The 21646-nt window shown below is 31.5% G+C and overlaps 1 protein-coding gene across 1 annotated transcript; it reads right to left on the bottom strand.

Moving 5' to 3' along the window:
• Positions 1-1382: 1382 nt before the first annotated feature.
• LOC104587923 (protein MKS1-like) lies at positions 1383-19696 on the bottom strand. Its single transcript, XM_010245698.3, has 3 exons — positions 18722-19696; positions 16290-16394; positions 1383-1577 (listed from the first exon to the last, which is right to left on the bottom strand). The coding sequence occupies exon 1, from the start codon at positions 19572-19574 to the stop codon at positions 18792-18794; it is 783 nt and encodes a 260-aa protein (XP_010244000.1). The 5' UTR covers positions 19575-19696; the 3' UTR covers positions 1383-1577; positions 16290-16394; positions 18722-18791.
• Between the last annotated feature and the right edge of the window lie 1950 nt (positions 19697-21646).

Here is a 21646-nt window from a genome sequence, read left to right as displayed (position 1 = left end):
AACAGCCAAAGAACAATTTTTTTAACGTTTTTTTGGTAATCGATGTCTTTGATTTTGATAGTTGAGGATTAGAGAAGCCATGGTTGGAGAAAACTGATTGACTAAAATGAAAATTGGATTTGTGTATCTTGGGCCTGGCCAAGGCTAGCTATGCCCTTCGTCCGTGTAATCATATTTCTCAAAAAAAAAAGTGCATCCTCCGACTTTATTATTTCTCTTTCGTAAATTAAAGTTTAGTCTTATGTTAAAATCTCGGGCTGAGGGGAGTGAGATGGCAGACACGGATTCATATTTGAGAGTGGTCAATTTATGCAAAAAAATGACAAAAAAAAATGCCCTTAACCAGTATACACCTTCAAAGATAAGGGTGCAATTTGAGCGGATTTGGCTTGCAATTTTATCAAATTTTGAATGGGCTTAGGCTTTGGACCTGAAATAGTGTAAAAGGTTAATTCAACTAAACCCCATTTGCAGAAAAACTTTGGCTGTTGGTGGCCAAAAGCTTTGAGAGCGTTTTTGAGAATGTCACGTTACTTTATAAATAGAAATTGCCCTCAATTTTTTTAACCATAATCATAGACATGATTGTGAATTGGTGAATGTGTCCGGCCTAAAAATGCTGTCTGGCCCTCAACAGCCAAATGAACTCCTGACTTACGCCCCTATTAAAGGACCCCAGATAGCTGGGAGTCTTGGACCAATTGTTTTACCCTTCATCACTTAAAGCCAAAAGAATAATTAGACAACCACTTCAAAGTCCAAACAGCCCTACTGAAAGGAGTCTGAAAGTCTTATGGTATCAAAATATCAAAGTATTGGGCTATGTTTAATTTTACAGAAAACTAGCGAGACCCCTGGTTTGTGGAGGGGCGAATAAGAAGGAAAAGGCAATATGAAAAAAATGGTTGAATTTGTAAAATTTGAAATTTCCTTATTCTAAAATATTTATATAAATATATATATTCACATTATTTTAATGAAAGGCGAGTGCTATCAAATCCATTAAAGACATCATGGGAGTTTCACAGGGGCAATTGTTAAAATTAAAATAGAAATTTCTTTCACTTTTTGTTTGTTTACAAGTATTGGAACTTGTTACTTGGAAATCGTAGAACTTCTAACGAGAGGTGGGGGTGGACCATGGTTTTAGATTACAAACATTACATGCATGTATAATTATTAACTAAAAGAAGACACATTAACCAGAAGAAGACAGGAGTAAGAAAACTTTGACAAGTCAAGATCAATATCAGTTTGTAAATATATATATATATATATATATATATATATATATATATATATAATGCATTTAAATCAAATTCCAAAAAAACAAACTTGAGGTCAACCATCCCATAACTTCATCCATGCTCTCTTCCCTGGTTTTATAAAATGACACGCTAAAATCACAAGGCAAATAGAAAGAAACACTGTCCAGCCATTATAGATGGAGATGGGCCAAGCCGGTGGCTTCTGCTATTTACAATCATCACCGGAAGGACGGTATCATCTTGTGGATGGATTAAGTCATCAATGATTCTCTTGCCGATTACTTGACAGAAGATACAAGTCATCAACACCTAAAGTGCAAAGGAATATGAGACCCCACCATTTGCTATAGTTAATATCAAAATCCATCACAACAGAAGTAATTGCAAGAATGGTGAATATCAAAATCCAGCATTCCCATTTGCTCTACCTAGTTCACTATTTGCTCTTGTTAATCTATGTGTTGAACTCCCCACCAAATAAAAAATTCCTCATACATATACATAAATGTTATTAGAGTTTGGAAACAGGGGCTTCAAGTATTAATCTAAAGAAAAGCATTGAGGAATTATATTTTATGTTATAATATATACAAATATTTTATATAACATGCTTATTATTTTATATAAAATATAAAAAATTTAAGTTTTATTATATAAATAATAAATAAATACTAATAAATTGACACATATCAACACTTGCAATCTAGGCCTGGGGAGTGGGCCAAGCTAGGCCCAAGCCTAGGATAAAGCCCTTATAATTGATGCTAAACCTAATCTAAGCTTAGACCAGCCCGACCCATGACCACTCCTAGTTCTCCCATTCATAGAAATAAAAGCGAGAGAAGCGAAGGAGGTTCATCAGTAGTCATTCACATTCATACATCATATCCTTTACATTTTCGTGCTGTCTTGGTTGTATCGTGTTGCTCAACAAATTAACTCTAGTAAGTTGAATTAAATTTACATTGTCAGACATGAACAATTCTCTTCATTTTCACTTTCTAATTCTTTCACCAAGTGCCACGCCAATAGCTTTGCTTGTTTTATATACAAAATTTGCACTCGATTTAGTTTTGTGTTGTAATTATGATTTGCACTCTTATCTGAAACAAGTTTTGTACCTTTTATTTTATCTGCTCTTAATAGTGCATTACTTTTGATTCTAGTGATAGTGCAATTTTGTATTTCAACGGCTGATGCAAAATATTTGTCACCTTATTCCCACCTCAATTTTCTTTAACATCAAAGTGAGAATCACATTATTTTTGCTTCCTACCTCACTCTCAAGTTCCAAATCCTACCTCTAATCTCTTTCATATGAGGTGGGGATTACATTATTTTACTTTTCACAAGCAAACAAGGCAAAGTCAGATCAAAGCAAAAGCAAACCAGTATTTGCATTTCAAAATATTTGTAATCTTATGCATTTGCAACATTATAAATAAAATTTTCAGTGCAAATAAACTGAGCCTTAGTTCTAGCAAGGTATCAATGATGATACCTGACCGGTTTTATGAAATTAGGACCAATTCAGTGATTCTTCAATTGGATTGGCTACTCCACCAATTTTGGCTAATTTTTATCATTCTTGACTTTAGAGATGTGATCGAATTGGCAAGTAGACCAATTCCTGGTTTTGGGTTTGATTGACCAGTTTGTATTATTAAATTTGGAGTCATGCAACAAAGTGTCAAGACCTGTTAAATGCACAAGGCATAAGTCTAACTAGTGACTGGTGCTCGTGCTAAACATGAACATGTACACAAAAAAGGTTACTATAAAAAAAATAAAAAATAAAAAGTAAAAAAAAATCATAGAATACTCTTAAAGTAGATAAAATAATAATGAAAAACATGATTGTCACATAATAACATTATTAAATTGACACTAATAAATCTTGACTTAATTATCTATAACATCTCACAACATACAACAATAAGACAGAGCTACATATGGCCCAGCAGTTCACCCCTAAGATCAAGTTTGGCCCATCATGCTTAACAAACATTAGCAATCAAAACTTCAACCTGGTCTATACCAATTCTTTGCATTATCCACTTTTGAGAACATATAAAAATAAAATGCAAGACTTAACTAATTAATCCACCCTCTATAGTTCAATCCCCTGTACTACCCATTTCTCCCAAAATATAAATACACTACTAGTGGGGACTTATGCGATGTACGGGATTTGTTAAATTAAAGATAAACAGTAGAAATATGTAAGAGTATACAATTATTTTATATAATAATTAATAATTATCTATATTTTATATACTATTTTTAATAATTTTTTTACAATATAAAAAAAACAATAATTAATTTTAGATAGGGCTGTTTATCAAACTTAGGGATGGCAATTTCCTCATTTCCCGATCCTTGTGGGGATTTGCCCCGAATGGCATAGGGGTGGGGATGATTTTCCCCTGTGGGGACGGAGATGGGGAAATTTTCACTCCTGATGGCGGGGACGAGGAGAGCACTCCCTGCCCCACGTGGACCCTGATCCCTACCCCATTGGATCCCCATTAATATATATATATTGGTCTTGGGGTGAACTGCTAGGCCATATGTAGCTCTGTCTCATTGTTGTATGTTGTGAGATGTTATGGGTAATTAAGTCAGATTTATTAGTGTCAATTTAATAATGTTATTATGTGACAATCATGTTTTTCATTATTATTTTATTTACTTTAAGAATATTCTATGAAAATTTCTTTTTTTTTATTTTTTTATAGTAACCTTTTTTGTGTACATGCTCACGTTTAGCACGAGCACTGGTCACTAGTTAGACTTGTGCCTTGTGCATTTAACAGGTCTTGGCACTAGTTAGACTTATGCCTTGTGAAAAGTAAAATATCCACATATGTATATATGTATATATATACACATACTCTATATGTTAATATTTTTAAGGCTAAAATACAAAAAACTCCCCTGAAGTTTCTGACAATCATAAAAACATCCCCTATAGTTTTATTTTAACAAATACCTCCCTTGAACTTTTCAAAAACTCGACAAAAGCCTCCCTTCTGCCACCGCCCCAAATGGAAAGTGTTAGACTGATGCACCAACTTTTTCCAAATATCCATTCTACCCTTATAAATTATTTTACATACAAAATTACTGAAACAAACCCATTTTAACTCAACAAAAATACATATTTCAGTAATTTTGTATATAAAATTACTAAGATGATCATAAAATGGTGTTTTTATTGAGTTAAAATGGGGTTATTTCAGTAATTTTGTATGCAAAATAATTTATAAAATGGTAGAATGGGTGTTTGGAAAAAACCAGTGCATCGATCTAATGTTTTTCATTTGGGACAGTGATGGAAGGGAGGTTTTTGTTGAGTTTCTCAAAAGTTTAGGGGAGGTATTTGTTAAAATGAAACTATAGGGGAGGTTTTTATGATTGTTAGAAACTTGGAGGTTTTTGTATTTTACCCTATTTTTAAAAATATGGTTGAATATGTTTAAATCTTTTTTAATAGGATTGTAAATTTTAATTATTTTATTTTTAAATAAAATGAAAAATAAAAACATGATGATTGGCATTATAAAGAATCATGGGGAGTGGGGATCCCAATGGAGATAGGAATGGGGATAACTTTGTCCCTGTTAACGAGGATGGGGACGAGGACGTGGATGGGGAGAGGCTCCTCGTTCCCACCCTGTCTCGTTGCCATCCAAATCAAACTAATGAAAATCGAGCAACCCGATTTCTAGTATTTCTAGTCAGCTTTGGTTCAACAATTTTCCAACCTGACTAGGTTGGATCAGTTTCGCTTTGGCCATTTGCAAACTGACTAAAATCAAACGGCTCAAAAATAGATATATATTAATATTTTATATTTTAAATATTTTTTTTAATACAAGAAAGTGGGAAATTTTCAATATTTCTTAGGCTAAAATAGTTCAGATCATAAATTTAATTTTTTAAGTTTAAATTTTTGAACCAACCAACCAAACCGATATAACCTGATTGACCAACCCCCTAAACTGACCAGGTCAATTTGGTTGGCCAAACAACCAACTGAACCAAACCAACTTGCGAACAATAGTTTAATCTCCAATAATTATTAAAAATTTATAGCAAAAATAAACAATAAATTAAATTTAGAAAGATAAATAATAGTAGTTTAAACTCTAATAATTATTGAAAATTTTCTATGAAATAATAAAAGAAAAATATATTTATACAAGATTATTGAATATATATTTATCACAGAAAACGATAAATAATTACTAAAATACAATAAATATTAATTTTAGTATAGATAAATATATAATAAATAAAGATTAAGTAGATAGATGTAGATAAAAAGTGGGAAACAAAATAAATAAGAATTAGAGATAATTTAGGAGAAAAAATCTCTACTAGATTAGAGATAACTTAGGAGAAAGTTGGGGATAGTGGGGGAGGTTGTTTAGGAGAAACTTTAGGATATTAGATTATTTAAGTTTTTAAACGTGAGAGAGAGATAGAGAGAGTGATTTTATGAAGATTTATTTGGGGAAATTAGAGTTTCTAATTGGTTGTTTCGAAAATGACATTGCTCAACATGGGCTTGTAGGGCTAGTTATTACTTTTATATTAATAAAGAAGTAACTATTAGTATAAAATTAATTATATTTTAAATTACATAACGAATAAGGATTGCTCAACATGGGCTTACGGGGCCGGTTGTTACTTCTATTTTAATATAAAAATAAATTCGATCTAAGTTCTTATATTTTAAAATTATATTTTTTAAAATATCAAAATGAAATGGAGTTGGATTCAAATTCCGATCAAAGTTCTTATATTTTAAAACTACACTTTTTTAAGGATTCAAATCTGATGCAAGTTCTTATATTTTAAATTAATATTTAATTTAAATCCAAATTTAGATTATTGAACCAAAATATCAATCTAAAATTGGATTGAAACTAGGAATTTCAGTAGTCAAATTGAAACATGTTGATTCCATTTTAGATTGGTGAATTAAGTAATTTAGTTAATTATTGTATCATTAAGTTATTTACTAATTTACTTGAACTTAATGTAATTCTTTAAAATTTGTTATTAATTAATTACTTGCAATTTTTATTAGAGTTGTTAAAATTTGTTATTAATTAATTTACTTGGGTCGGTTTACTGAGATTTTTCCAACCGACCCGACCTGGTCGAGTTACCCAAAATTGAAACCGAAACCGACCCTGTGTTAAGCAAAACCGACCTGGTCGATTTGAGTCGAGTTGGGTCGGCTTCGGCTCTAAGTTCAACCATGCTTGAGAGTCAAATTGTATTAGAGATTGTGCTTGAGTTGAGGGGCTAAGGGGGGCAGACCAAGTTAGAATAGAAGTTATCAAAAAAATAGAAAGTCAAACTATATTAGAGAAAGAAGACTAAAATTTGTATATTTCAAGAAACCTTCTAATTTAAGTAAAAAATGGCACCTAATTATAATTGTAATTGGTTGCCTATTTGGTGTAAAAGACCATAGAAAATAAGATCCTTTGATTCTTTTCTTCAAATTTTTCCAAAAAGATTCCTTGTCTAGTTGTCTTACAATACTTGTCATTAATGTCATTCCTAACTAGAAGACTACAAATTAAGTTAGGTTGTAACTAGGATAGAGACAACTTAGTTAAGTAGGAACTAAGTAGGTTGTAACTACTAATTAGGAACTAACTACTAACTACTAAGTCGGTTTGGTTCAGGTCAGTTTCGGTTTTCACACATGAAAACCAAAACCGACCCGAACCATCGGTTTATAATTTTTTACAACCCGAAACCGACCGGTATTGAAGAAAACCCGACCAACTCGGGTTGGGTCTTCTTATGAACAGCCCTAATTTTTATTATGTAGTATCAATTTTTGTGTTGTTTCTTCTACAATTTATATATATATATATATATATATATATATATATATATATATATATATATATATATATATATATTTTGTAATTCATGGTTGAAATTCTATATATTAATACAAAACCCCCCTCTTCTCTTCCATTACATGCCATTTAAAGCTTTTTCCTTCTCTCTTTACATCTTTGATGCATCCTCTCCTTCTCACATGGTTGTATAGAACAAATACAACATGGGGACCTACTAGACTTCACTTAAGTTACGTTAAATAAGTATGTTAAATATCATTAAGTTATTGATAATTTGCTTAATTAAACTTAATATAATTATTTAAATTTTTTTATTAATTAATTGTAAAATCATTTATTTATTTATAAATTTAATTGATGGTATTAATTTGATATAATATAGCTAATTGATAATGGTGAAAGGAAAATAGAAATGAGAGAGATGAGAGGGAGAGAGAAAAAACATGAAGAAATAGAAGATAGAGAGTGAAGAGAGTTAACAATTGAATGATATAAATGATATAAATTTAATCTTTCTTTAAATTGGTGAATTAATTTATTTTGTTAATTATTGTATCATTAAGTTATTGATTAATTTTCTCATTTGAACTTAATGTAATTGCTTAAAATGTTTTATTAGTTAATTTTAAAGTTAGTATTCAATTATAAAATACATGAAATAAAAAGTATTTTCACTATCATTAAGTTATTGATTAATTAATTTACTTATTTCAATTTATTGTTTAAAATATTTTATTAACTCTCTCTCTCTCTCTCTCTCTATATATATATATATATATTAAAATTGGTTAGTCCACGTCACCATACCTCTCTTTGCTTCAAACCTCCCTTTTTATGAATTTTTATTTTTTTTATTTCCACATAATTACCCATTAAACCAATAAGGAAATCACATATGCTTAACTATTTCTAACAACCATAAACAAAGAGGGATTTGTTTTTCTAATGTTTAGCCAAGTGGCATCACTTTCCCCCACTTCCTCCTAAATTGTCTCTAATTTTTATTTATCTCCTAAATTATCTCTAATTCCCATTTATCTCTTAAATTATCTCTAATTTAGTAGAGAGATTCTCTCCTAAACTATCTCTAAATCCTATTTATCCTCTCCCCCACTTTTTATCTATATATATCTAAAGAAAGTTTCAGTTAAAAAAAATTCAGAACTATTTAAATGTTATAACGAAATTATATACTAAATTTAAAATATTTATTCAAAACACAAAAAATAAATAGATTTAATAATATTCATATTATTTATAATTCAATACTTTTACAAAATTCATCATGAAATTATGTAGTAACAATATAATTTATAATTTTACGAATTATTCAATTTAAATGTTAATCAAATAATAACAGTATTTCAATATTTCAATAAATAAAAAATTAAAATAGCTAAATAATATAACAAAATATTTGATATTATGTAATAACATTAAAATAAATAAAATTCAAATAATGAAAAATTTTAAATATTTTACATATTATTTAAATATTTAAATAACAAAATATTTAACATGACAAAACTTTAAGTAGTTAAATAACGAAATTATGTAATAAATTTAAAAAAAATCTTAAAAGTAGAAAAATAATTATAATAGATTTCATAATATTCATATTAATATTAATTTAATATTTTACAAAATTAATAACGAATTATGTAATAATAGTACAATTATAATTTTATGGATTATTAATTTCAATAAATAATTAATATTTTAAGAATTTAAATAACAATATAATTTCAATAACTAAATAATATTGTAAATAACTAATTTCACTTATATCACTTAATAATTATAGAAAATAACTATCAACAAAATTATATTTATTAGTAATAATATTACAATAATACTGAATATTTATTCTATATTTATATATACTATAATTAATATTTATTTTATTTTCGATAATTATTTATTTTTTTTTAAATATGCTTTCAATAATATTTATAAATGTATTTTTATTTTTATTTTATAGAAAATTATCAATAATTATTGGAGATTAAACAACTATTATTTAACTTTTGAAATTTAATTTATCGTATTTTTTATAAGTTTATTTTTAGTAATTATATATTTTTTTTATAATTTATAGTTTAATACTTATTAGAGATTAAACTATTATTTAAGATTACATTATTTATTGACTAGTTTAGTATATTTTCAGTATTTATTATATTTTTGTAATTATTGTATTTTTATTATATATATATATATATTATATTCATTATAAACTTATTTTCAATGATTGTGTACTATTGCTACAAATTTTCAATAATTATTGGAGATTAAACTATTGTTATTTATTAGAGATTAGACTATAATTTAGTTGAAATTAGGAGTGTTTAATGATTGGTTTAGTTCAGTTGCAGGCTGTTTCACCAACCAAATTGATTTGGTCAAGTCTGCAGTTTGTCACTCAAAACTGATTGACCATTAGCGAAAACCCACTAACTTGGGTTGTATCGATTTGGGTCTATTTTCGGATTAGTTTGTTTGTTCAAAAGATTTAAAATTAAAAACTAACTTTAAATTCCATAAATTACAATGATATTATTAAAAAATAAATTACAAAAATTAAATCTATGTTATAAAATATTTTAGACTAACAAATATGGGAATTTTCCTACTTTCCCATATTAAAAAATTAAATTTAAAATATAAAATATTAATATATATTTATTAAACCAAAGCCGATCTGAAATACTAGAAAACCAACCAACTCGGGTTGAGTTTGATTGGATTGTTTATTAAAAGGTTAAAATTATAAAACAATTATATACTCTTATGTATTTCTATTGTTTAACTTTTCTTTTAACAAAACATGGGTCCCCGTCACCATGCCTCTCCTTGCTCCATTATCCCCACCCTGCATTCTCTCTGACTTTCTCTCCTCTCCCTTTCCCACCACTCCCATTAAGCCATGTCACCCAACTACATAAAAATATTTCTATAATCTCTCTCCCAAGGTATCTCATTTAAACCAATAGGAAAGTATCATGTTGCCCCACTCCCTAATCAATTCCTAAAATGCATCCCCCCAATTTATATCCACTCTCCCTCATTTAAAATATTCATCTTAATTAATAAATAGTTAAATACGATTAATATTTAATCCCACCCATATTCAATGAGTATTAAATAGTGTTATTACCAAAAGTTAATAAATGCGTTTAGTAAATTACCAAAAAATAATAAATATCGTTACTAATTAACTCATAAACAACATTTTATAGAAATTGAAAACTCTTTAACTAATTTCTATAAAATTGATAATTATATTTAACAATTATAAAAAAGTATAAAATTTTAGTTATTGTTATTATTATAATTAATAACCAAATACAAATGGGGGAACAAAATATTATAATGTTAGAAAATGAAATTATTAATTAATTTATATTGAAAAATAAAAGATAAATTAGTGTAATTCTGTTAGTAAACTACCAAATAAAAAAATATATTTAATAACAATTTAAAAAAAATCAATAAATTCCCATAGTCACACAAATGTAATAATTTTTTCAAAAATTTTCATAAAAGTACATTTTCGTAAAATAACATTTTTGAATTTAAAAGATATAAATTTATTTGAAAGTTTATTTAAAATGCATTAAATAATTATTGAAAATTATTATAATATTTTGGAAATTTTAGGAAATTTTATTATATTTGGTAGATTTTGGAAAACCATTGAAAAATTATGTAATTTTCATTGTAATTATTGAAAATTATTAAAGATAAATGACTACGGGAAATGGAAAACTATAATTTGAACAAATAATTACACAAATTATTAAGATAAATCAGTATAATATTGGAAAAAGGAAATTATTGATTAGTTTATATTAGAAACTATAAGATAAATTAGTACAATTCTATAAGGAAACAATTTAAAAAGAAAATAAATTATTTAATAAAAATTTAAATAAATTTGAATAAAATTTCAAAATTACAAAAGTACAATAAATTTTCCAAAATTTTCATAAAATTACATTTTTGAATATTAAAGAAATTTCATACTCAATATATCATTTTGATCATTTCTATCATCAAATTGAATATTGGGTTGATGGAGACAGTGTTTTCAAAACTAGATCAAACTAGATGGTTAGAGCGGAAAAATTGGCAACCAGACACCGTTTCACCTCAAAACTGCTTTTTGTCCAAAAATTGTTTATTTGGTTAGTGAACCATTGACCTGGGCAGTTGAACCGTCAACCCGGACAATAGTTTTTGGCCTCTTTTGTTTTTTTAATTTTTTATTTTTTTGGTAGAGCGAGTCATCCATTCTGACTAAACAGTCAGACTGTTCGACCCTAGAATGGTTCCCTATCCGGTCCAATTTTAAAAACCTTGGACGGGGAGTGGGTGCGTTGCCTTGAGCTTAGCTTGGTGTACGGCATGGCCTGGCCCAAGTCTCAGCGAGCTCGAGCCATAGGTTGTGTCGAACCAACCCCAAATTATCCTAGAGGAGGGAAGCACAGCCCGGGATGCTTCGTGGGCTAACATGGCACGACTCACACTTTGTGTGGGCCACATGTGGGTCATGTCATGCTGACCCAGCACGACGTAGTTTACACCTCTACTTGAACCTGCCCAATACTGGGGATAGGGCAGGGCTAGGATTCTCCATCCTTGATGAGGAGTGGGGTTCCTTGCCCCTGAACTCCCTCGACATTGAGGAGTGGTTACCTTGCCCTGAACCCGCGTGACACTAGGGATGGGGCAGAGATGGGGTAGAGTGTCTTGACTATGGGGCAAGGAGAGGGATGGGGTGCCTTGCCTTGAACCCACCTCGTTATCATTCCTATATAATTGTTAATTATTAGTGGAATTAATAAAAATGTTAGCTTTTTTAAATATTTTTATTTATTTAAAATTAATCAAAATTTCATTAAAAATAATAAAAAATATTAAAATTACTATAAATTATTAATAAAATTAAATTTATTAAAAAATATTTGTTCATATTCAATTAACAATAATTATTTTTTATAAATAAATATTAAATAAAAAATAAAATTATTAAATCTTTTAGATTTTCCTATGCATCACACGAGTCCTTGTTAGTAATTTAGTATAAATTAGCCAATAGAATAGTGGAAAAACATGAAGATGAGAGAGAGAGGGGGGAGAGAGAGAACGTTGGGAATGAGAATTGAGAAGAGATAGGGCTAAGAGTAATAGATAGTCAATTTTTTAAAGAAAAAATTAATTAAAAGAGAGATTAAATAATAAATAGTCAATTTATAAATGTGTTAAAAAATATAAAGGACTAAAAAGTAATAAATAAAGGACCAAAAAGTAATAAATATAAAAATATCGTTATTACATTTGTCTTGTCGCATTTAAAAAATGATTAAAAGAGGAATCAAAATAAATAATCTATTCACAAATGGATTAAATAGTATATAGAAGATAATGAAAAGTAATAAATAAAGGACTAAAAATAATAATTAAAAAACCAACAAGTAGTAAATATAAGAATTTGTCTTGTCATATTTTTTCAAGTATCAGCCTTTTCAATTTTTCTCACTTCCCCTCTCTCTCCCCCCCTCCCTCACATCCTTTTTATATGTGAAGAACATATTTGTAGAGTTATAAACAATCCTCTAAGTTCTAAAAATTTGAAAAATGTCTTAACTTGTATAATTTAGAACTTAAAGGAACCTCTAAGGTTGTAATTAGCTAGATGAGAAATAGATTAAAGGACACATGGCAGCACTTATTCACTTTAAGATCAAAGGGTTGGTCCAGATATGGGCAAAATTGGGTCTGATATCCAGGTTTGGTTGTATTAAAAACCCTTAATTAATTAATAGTAAGTATTTATCAATAACATATTAACTAATAAAATTAAAATATTAATTAACTAATTAGTTACTTGAGAATTGATAAGAAAATATAAAATAAAAAATAGAAGATAATATTTATTAATTAAATATTAATGAATAATAATTGAATAATATATAATATTTAATTAATTAATTATTTTATTGGGAATTATTTACCCACTATTTTCTCTTTGCAAACAAACAATTGAACATGAAGATTTTTTCTATATTTTCTATAATAAAATTAAATTAGCATTTTATCTTTTTATATATAATTTATTAATTCATATGGTCCAACTTGAATGCAAGCTCCGGACATATATTATCAAGCCCAAGGTGTGGACCGTCAAGTCTAATTAGCACTAAAGTCTATTAATAGTCTATAAAAACATAACCTAGGATCATCCCCAATTAAGACTTAACTGGAATTTTATTAAAATATAATTTTTAAATGTCTAAATATATAATCTATGACCCATTGTTCGGATCCATCAATTTAACAATTCAAATGGCCGATTTATTGGGTTATTTTAAACTTAAATAACCTTTACATAATAATTACAAAAATGCCCCTAAATGAAGATCTTGTGATTTTAATTCTATGACAAGCATTTAATTATCTGTCACCATATATAAATCAATATTCGTGAAAAAAATTCAACTGTCCATTACTATAAATGAAGTTTTTGTGACAGTCACTAATTGTTTACTACTATATATCACAATTTTGAGATTTTGTGATAGACATTCAATTGTTTATCATAAATCTTTTTTTTTTTTTGTGATGAAAATTCAATTGTCTATGATTATAAAACAAACTTTTGTGATTGACGTCATACATCCATCTTTATATATCAACATTTTATGATTTTGTGACAAATATTTAGTTGTATGTCACTATAAATCAAGATTTTGTGACGGAATTTCAACTATTTATAGCAATAGAAAATCCTTTCATCAATTTTCTATCACTAAATGCTAGATTTATAGCAATGGAAATTTTAGTTTGTCACTATAAATGATTTATAGTGATGGATACCATTATACGTCTATCACCAAAACCAATTTTCTTGTAGTGAGTGTTGTATATCAACAACTGATGCAAAATTTGCACCACCTTATTCCCACCTCAATTTTCTCTTATATGAAAGTAGACCGCATCACCTTGCTTGGTACTGGTACCTCACTCCTAACCCCTAATCTTAACTTCATTCTCGTTTATATGAGGTGGGGATCACATCATTTCACTTCTCACAAGCAAAGAAACAAAGTCAGATGTAAACCAAATGTAAACCGAAATTTACATTTCAGAATATTTATACTCATGCATTTGCAACACTGTAAATAAAATTTACACAGAAAATAAATAGAGCCTTATTATCTTATATATCTATCTGGTGTGTGATTAGTCTAAGGTGATGAAAAGGTAATGGACAGTGTACGATAAAAAGAAGTTATTGTGGTTGGTCTAAGGTGATTTGATCAGAAATGTTCTTTCAATAAAGAAAGAAAAGGTAGAAAAAAAAAAAAAGAATTGCAAGTGTTAACCCACATCTATATACATATTGGGGAAAACTATATGATGGCCAAGGGTCTCTCACCACAGGCCTCACATGGAATCTCTCCTCTCCTTCAAACATATGAAAGTTAAAAATATAGAGTTTATTAAAAGGAAAAAAAGCTTTTAAATTAGGCATCTTATACTCCCATTATAAAAGTCTCATAAATTTTAACTTACAATCTTATAATTCTCATTCTTAAATCTCTCTCTCTCTCTCTCTCTCTCTATCTATCTATCTATCTATCTATCTATCTATCTATCTATCTATCTATCTATCTATCTATCTATTTATCTATCTATCTATCTATCTATCTCTCTCTCTCTATATATATATCCAATGGTCCATCCTTATAATATCTCCCCTCCCCTTTGACTATCTTTAATAAAAAATGGGAACAAATGAAATGGATTGGAGGAATTAAGGGCCAACCCCCAAGACCAACCCTAAACAAGGACCTTGACATAAAACCAAACTGATGATGTCCAAATCTAAATTTAACCAAATGAATTTGCATAGTATAAGAGAGAAGAATTAGAGAATTGAGATTAAGAAATTGTTAGGGCATGCAGTTAGTGTTTTACATTATGCAAGTAATTGAAAAAGGAAATTAGGATATGGGTTGTTGGGACTTAATTATAAGAATTGATAAAAATGAAAACAAGGGAATCTCTTTAAGGTTGTTTAGACATTTAAATGACTGATTCAAATGCTCTAACTAAGTTTGAAAAGAAAAAAAAATGTTCTGATTAAGTTTGACTAGTCACAATTATGGGCTCCTACATTCTTGGGCTTTCCTCCAAAACGAGATAGAATAGAGACAAATAACAAAAGACGAGATACTCGCTGACATGTTCTGGTGGTCGACTCTCAAGGCAAGGTTTTCTAGACCAATTAAAGTAACCTCGACAACTGTATTTCCAAAATAAATTAGACATTACTTAACTTGAAAGAAAGATTTATTTACTAAACTGACTATGACACTTACTAAAGTTAAACTAAGAAATACGTAGCCAAAGTTTACAGATAAGATTCTTAAGAAAGGAAATTAATTCAAATCAAAATCAAATGTCACTCAAGTGTACTCGGATCTTATGGGTTCCTGGGTAATATGGTCAACCCATATTGGAGAACTCAAATGTTTGCAAACCTCTCCAAAAATGATAAGGAACTAGCTTAGTTGGGTGGGCCACCAGGGTGGATGTAATAGAGGATAGGCTTGTAGGTCATCCTGGCTGAATGATACAACTTTTTGGGTTATCTCTTTCTCTCCTGTTCAGTTGTAAGTACCTTGTGACCTAGATGTTGCAATTTATCACTTCTCTATAGAAGTAGATGTCCTTTATTTATTTATTTCTTGATATTTGGTGATGCGTCTATATCCCCTGTAGGGGCTGTTGAGTAGCAGCACATCACTACACCCATACCCCCCTCCCAACCCCAAGTTGGTGGCAGTAGGATTAGTTCGAATCCTTGTCTACGCTGAAATGCAATTCGGATCCGTAGATAAAATGTTGTAAATATATTTAATGAGCATTTGAAATTTTTTTTAACACCTGTTTCTTAAAATACCCAAAATCCACTTTAAGAAAGATTAAAACTTACGTTTGACAGTTGTCAAAATACTTATTAAGTGCTCATTTAAGTGCTTACTTATATTGTGCTTATTAGATCTCGTCCTATTGAAATGAGCCAACAAATATATATACCAATTTAACCACCACGTACCCATTAGTTGGTTGTTTTCTGTACTTATGCACTTGCTTGCTTCTCATAGCTTTCATTTTGCTTAGAATATGTTAACAACTAGCAGCTGCAAAGAATGCAATATTCCTGCAAGCAACAATGAAGAGTGTTGGAAAGTATCAAATGGCTTAGTTAGTAAGGTATCTAGATGGTTATATATAGTGGAGACTTCGGGATCTATTCCTGCCTCATCCAGGTTGGGAAGGTTGTGAGTTTGGAGGATAGGTATACCTGACCTATTTAATTTGTTGAAAAAGAAAGAAAGAAAGAATGAAAACAATAGAGAGTATTGAATAACCGGAATTTGCCACCCATAGTATTATCAATGCAGTTTTCAACAACATAATATATAGCCACATATCTCAAACACATTTCATATCTTTATGTTGTCATTAATGGGATTGTACTTTCCAGGCCACAATCATGTTTAAGATGCTCAGCCATGCATAGATCATGTTGGAACCTCCACATGGTTTCAATTCTACAGAATGTAGTGATGGGCACAACAGCCATCATTATTGTCTAGAAAACAGTATCTTATCTAAACCATATAGCAATAACAAATAGAAATAAAATTACATCATTAATTATAGAAGGAGAGTTGAAGCTTTTTTTTGACTGTCTGAAAGGTGTTCACAGTTCTCCTTGGAGTGTGTCAAGACTCTCATTGAAGAATTCCAGTGTATGTACTTGATGAGTTGAAAGTTTGCTACTCTCACATTTAGAGAGGCAGAATGGTACTGCTGTTCTGATTGAATTCGGATTTCCTCCTATAGACTCCTCCTCACAGCACATTGCAGCCGTGAATTGAGAACCTCACCCCATGAATGAAATATTTCTGTACTTTATATTTTCATTCATGGGGAGATTTTCCCTTTGCATGACTGCAAGTGCTAATTGGTTGTCTAGTTTGAGCCATGAGTCCTGTATCTTAGCTAGGGTTCGGATGGGTTGAGCTTTCAATTATATCATTTTGGTTAGTGATTGTTGAGGAAGGCTACCCCTCCTTCTATGTACCCCACTTTTTTTTTTCTAACAGAATAAAAAAAAAGCTTATTTTCAAAAATAACAATTGATGCTTTTATTGAACTAATCCAATAATAACCTCAACAAGGTTTCAAAAGGTTAAAGACATAATTGAGAAGAAATATATATACCCCGGAGAGGTAGTTCAATGCATATATAAAAGAAACCTCAAAAATTAAAAAAAAAATGAAAAGATTAATTAAAGTTTATAAATGATGAAACAAACATTTGATAAATCAAAATAGATATGATGGAAGCAGTTGCAAACATCCTTGTTTACTTTTTCTAAGGTTGCTTCTATTGCACCCTTATATGGGCACGGCTTTTTCTCAGACCAAAATGTAGTGTAGACTTTGTTTTCCTATTTATTGAAGTCCAAACAGTTATATCTTGCACGAAACCAACAAATTTTGTTTAGTCTAATCGATCCAAGACATCTACTTCAATCCAACATGGTCAGGCCGTGTCGTGCCTACACTATCCAACTCTTAAACCATATTTTATTTTGTATTTTGTGGCCTTCTGTTCATCAAATTAAAATATATAATTAAGCTTAATCTCTATCTCTTTCTTCCTTGCTGGACGTGGTCCAATATAAACAACTCCCATGTAAGTTTCACCATCAAAAGGAATAAATAATGATAAAAATACTGACTTAATTGGTTAACTAGTTTTCAATTCTCGAGATAGATGAACCTCCACTGTCTTAGATCTAGAGGCTATCCATTGTTTCCAAGAGGCAGTTTGAATGAATGAGGCTGGAACGATTAGCTCAATTGACAATGTTTTAGAGTTCGGATTAAACCGGTTCTGGATGCCCTAGACCAGTAGTTCTAAGTTCTAACCAGATTAATTAAACCTTTAAACCATCCGGTTTTGACAAGTCAAATCAGTCAGTTTAATCTAATTAAACCCTGGATTTCTTATGATTAAGCAGTATTTTGTCCTTAATCAAATGTTGGGGTCCACCCAAATTATTGGGTCGATGTAGGGTCAGCCTAGGGTCCGACCAGATCCAAACATCCTTTCCACTGACCGGATCTCTACCTTTTCAGCTGGGCTCAGAATCACGAAACAAATAACATCAATGATGTATCTACACTCTACAGATGATGACCCAGTAAAAGATCTGAGAAAAGATGGATATAATAAACAAAAGAATAATAATAAATAAATAATTGAAAGAGTCATACTCCAAGCTACAATCCACATGTTTTGATGACAAATGGGGCGTAATGAAGAAAGATAACCTGACTAGATGATGGGTATGTGGGCCGGGTTATTTCTCGATTAGCCCACACAACTAAGAGCCCATTAAAGGGTAAAGACTGTTAAACTAGTAGACCTCCAAAAGAAAGAAAAAAAAAAAAGTTACAGGGAAAAAGTACCTCCAACTTCTGTCTTTCATGGATATTACCCTGAAGACATCTCTCTTCTTCCTGAATCTCTTTATCTTTCTTATAAGTCTGATAATTGTTTGAAGAGGTCCAGAGATTGAGAAGGAGACACATTAGGAGGTGAGAGGAAGGCTGAGGGGCTAGGCGTGAAGAGACCTTCTATGTAATTCTTGTTACCCTGGAAGATGGGGCTTAGGTCTTTCAGGTCTTGAAGGAAGCCTAATGATGTCGGATCAGGCAGAGACGAGAAGAAGTTCGGAGAGATGGGCGGGAGGGAGCACGGAAGAGGCGATAAGATCCCCGGAATTGAACTCGTTCTCTCTACGTTTGCACCCATTTCTACCCCATGTACCATGCCCAAATCAGCTTTTCTCAACTTCTCAGCGGAGGTATTAGTCTTTTCGATGGAGGCGAACCGGGCTGCCGGAGAAATTGCACCGCTATGATCAGCATAAGACGATGACGGCAATGAAGAGGAAGCAGCAGCGTCGCCAGAAGCATCAGACGATGTTGATGAAGACGGGCCCGTGAGACGTTGCACCAATGCCATGAACTCGCTAGCGTTGGCGTGAATTACCTTAGGGGAGACAGTGTAAATTATGACGGGGGCACGGCGTTGGGGCGGCGGTTGCTGTGGCTGAGACGGTTGTGGCGCCACCGGCGGTTTCTTGATCTTGTAAGAATCTTTATGGACTTTGAGCGGCGTCGGCCGGGGTCCCTGGAGCTCTCTCCTGGGAGACGGCTTTCCGGTGGGCTGGTCAGAGAAGTTCATGGTTGAAGAATTAATGAAGGAGCGATTTGGGGGAGAAGCGAGGTGGTGGTGTGGGAGAGACAAATGAGACATGCCTCTGGCTATTCCGGAGCAAGGAATATAAGAAGAGCTGACATGAACAGACGAAAGTCAATGGGAAGCATGGATTAAATAAGCCCAGAAACTGTGTTGAATAGACTCGGTTCTTTTCGAGCATTAATTCTTGGGCCAGGGAGGAACAGAACCGGTTTCTTGGTGCGTTGAACTTGTCGCATTGAGAGGGGGAGGGAGGGATGGGGCCCTTGGCCAGGTCAGACGGGTAGATGGTGATGTAGGCCATCCACGCTTAAGTAATAAGTGAAATGTGTGAAATGGCCTTGTTAGCCCCGTTGTTTTTGTTTAAAGTAAACCACTGAGCTGTCGGTGGAGAGCTGCTGATGCCTCAAAATTGAAAATTGAGTTGTGGTGTGAGCTCGTCAGTTCGTCAGCTCGTCAGCATAGACGCGTACGTGAAGAGTGCAGTGCAGAGATGGTAAGAAATAATCTGGTGATATACGACCAAAACTCTACTATTAATTAGAAGAATCCTAACCGTCCTATTTACGTGATTATTTGACTTGGTTTTCTCCGTATGCTCTCTACCATGTTGATATTGGACGGAGCCACGGAGGTGATCCTCTTTTAGTCCACTAGCTAGGGAATGTAGTGGGCCCACATGAGACGCATGTGCATAGCAATCCTCATGCAGCGCCATGCACCACTACAATGTAGAGAGGGAACGGGATCTGCTCCTCACATGCACACCTATCGTGTATTGGGAACATGTCCCGTGAATAATAATTTTAAGTACGTGAGATATTCACAATGTATGGTACGATGTGCGTGTGAGGCGCCCTGTGTAAGGAGCAGATCCAGTAGCTGTAGAGAGATGCTAATGACAGTCGCTACATTTGCACGCGCTGTCTATTTGGTGGGAGTTACGTCAACAGGGGAATTGCCAAATCACCCGCACCGAGTCCCCGTCTACCCTTCTCACCGGACTCAACACTAGAGGAGGTTATAATCGTCTACAGATCTACTCGTAATAGTAGGCCAAATATAATAGACCATGTCCGCTCCATGACCTGGACTTCATTTTGCTCATTCCATGAAGCGTCCACTGATGGACACGTAAGCAAATTGGATGTCAGCTTGGAAAAAAAGATATTTCAAGCCTTAATACAAATCTGGTTAAGTAGCGATCAGGAAGGTGCTCAGATGGACGGTTCAATCTTCTTTGAAGGAGAAAAAGCGCTTTTGGAAGTGCTTTTCGGCTTAAACGGCAGGGCTTGTAAAAAATTATTTTTTGAAAAATTATTATTTCAGTGTTAGGTTGGTTATTGATTTCTTTTTCTAAGAGGAGCTTCTTGTAAACATTAATTAAAAGGAAAATAGAGTTTTCAGGTGCGTTTTGTTATTTTGCTTTTTGGCCCAAAAAGCGCTTTTACCAACTGCTAATCCAAATGGTATTTTCTGCTTTTGGCTTCTTAAACTCAAAAAAACACAGAGCCCGTTTTGGAGGGCTTCTGTGGTGATTGATATGCATTGACAGAGCCGATTCCAAGAAGTTACCAATGATAATTTTACTAAAAAATCGATCTTTGGGCTCATTAAGTTTATTTTCAGCTTTGGAAGATGACTTATGACTTTCCAGGATTTTTGGCTCCTACAACATCAAAAGCCCTGCGTGAAAACCTTCTCAAACGGGTAAAAAAAGAAAAAACAAAGAAACCCCATTAACAAGCAAAGCACACTCAAACACGACTTAAACTCTATAACGCTCTGGGTTGGAAAAACTTTAGCTGTTGGGGGCCAACAGCCTCTGGATTTGGCATATCAGGCTGACATGGCATGTTATGACTAGCTGACTGCCATGATGTTCATGTATAAGATTGAAAATAATAGAAAGTAGGGCTGCAAATGGTTGATTTAAAATTCGAATCATTTAAAATTAGATCAATATGGATTTACCCCTATCCAATTCGATTCAATCTAAATATGCTCATATATACTTACAAATTATATTATATTATCATTGAATATTATTGAATATTGTATTTTTACTAAATTGTTATAGCTCCAAGTAATTTCCAATTTTGTTTATAAAATATAATATTAAGTTATTT

This window comes from Nelumbo nucifera, chromosome 1, assembly GCF_055504915.1.
Source record: "Nelumbo nucifera cultivar China Antique chromosome 1, China Antique-T2T, whole genome shotgun sequence".
Lineage (NCBI taxonomy): Eukaryota > Viridiplantae > Streptophyta > Magnoliopsida > Proteales > Nelumbonaceae > Nelumbo > Nelumbo nucifera.
Note: the sequence above shows the minus strand (reverse complement) of the source record. Positions and strands in the feature narration are given on the sequence as shown.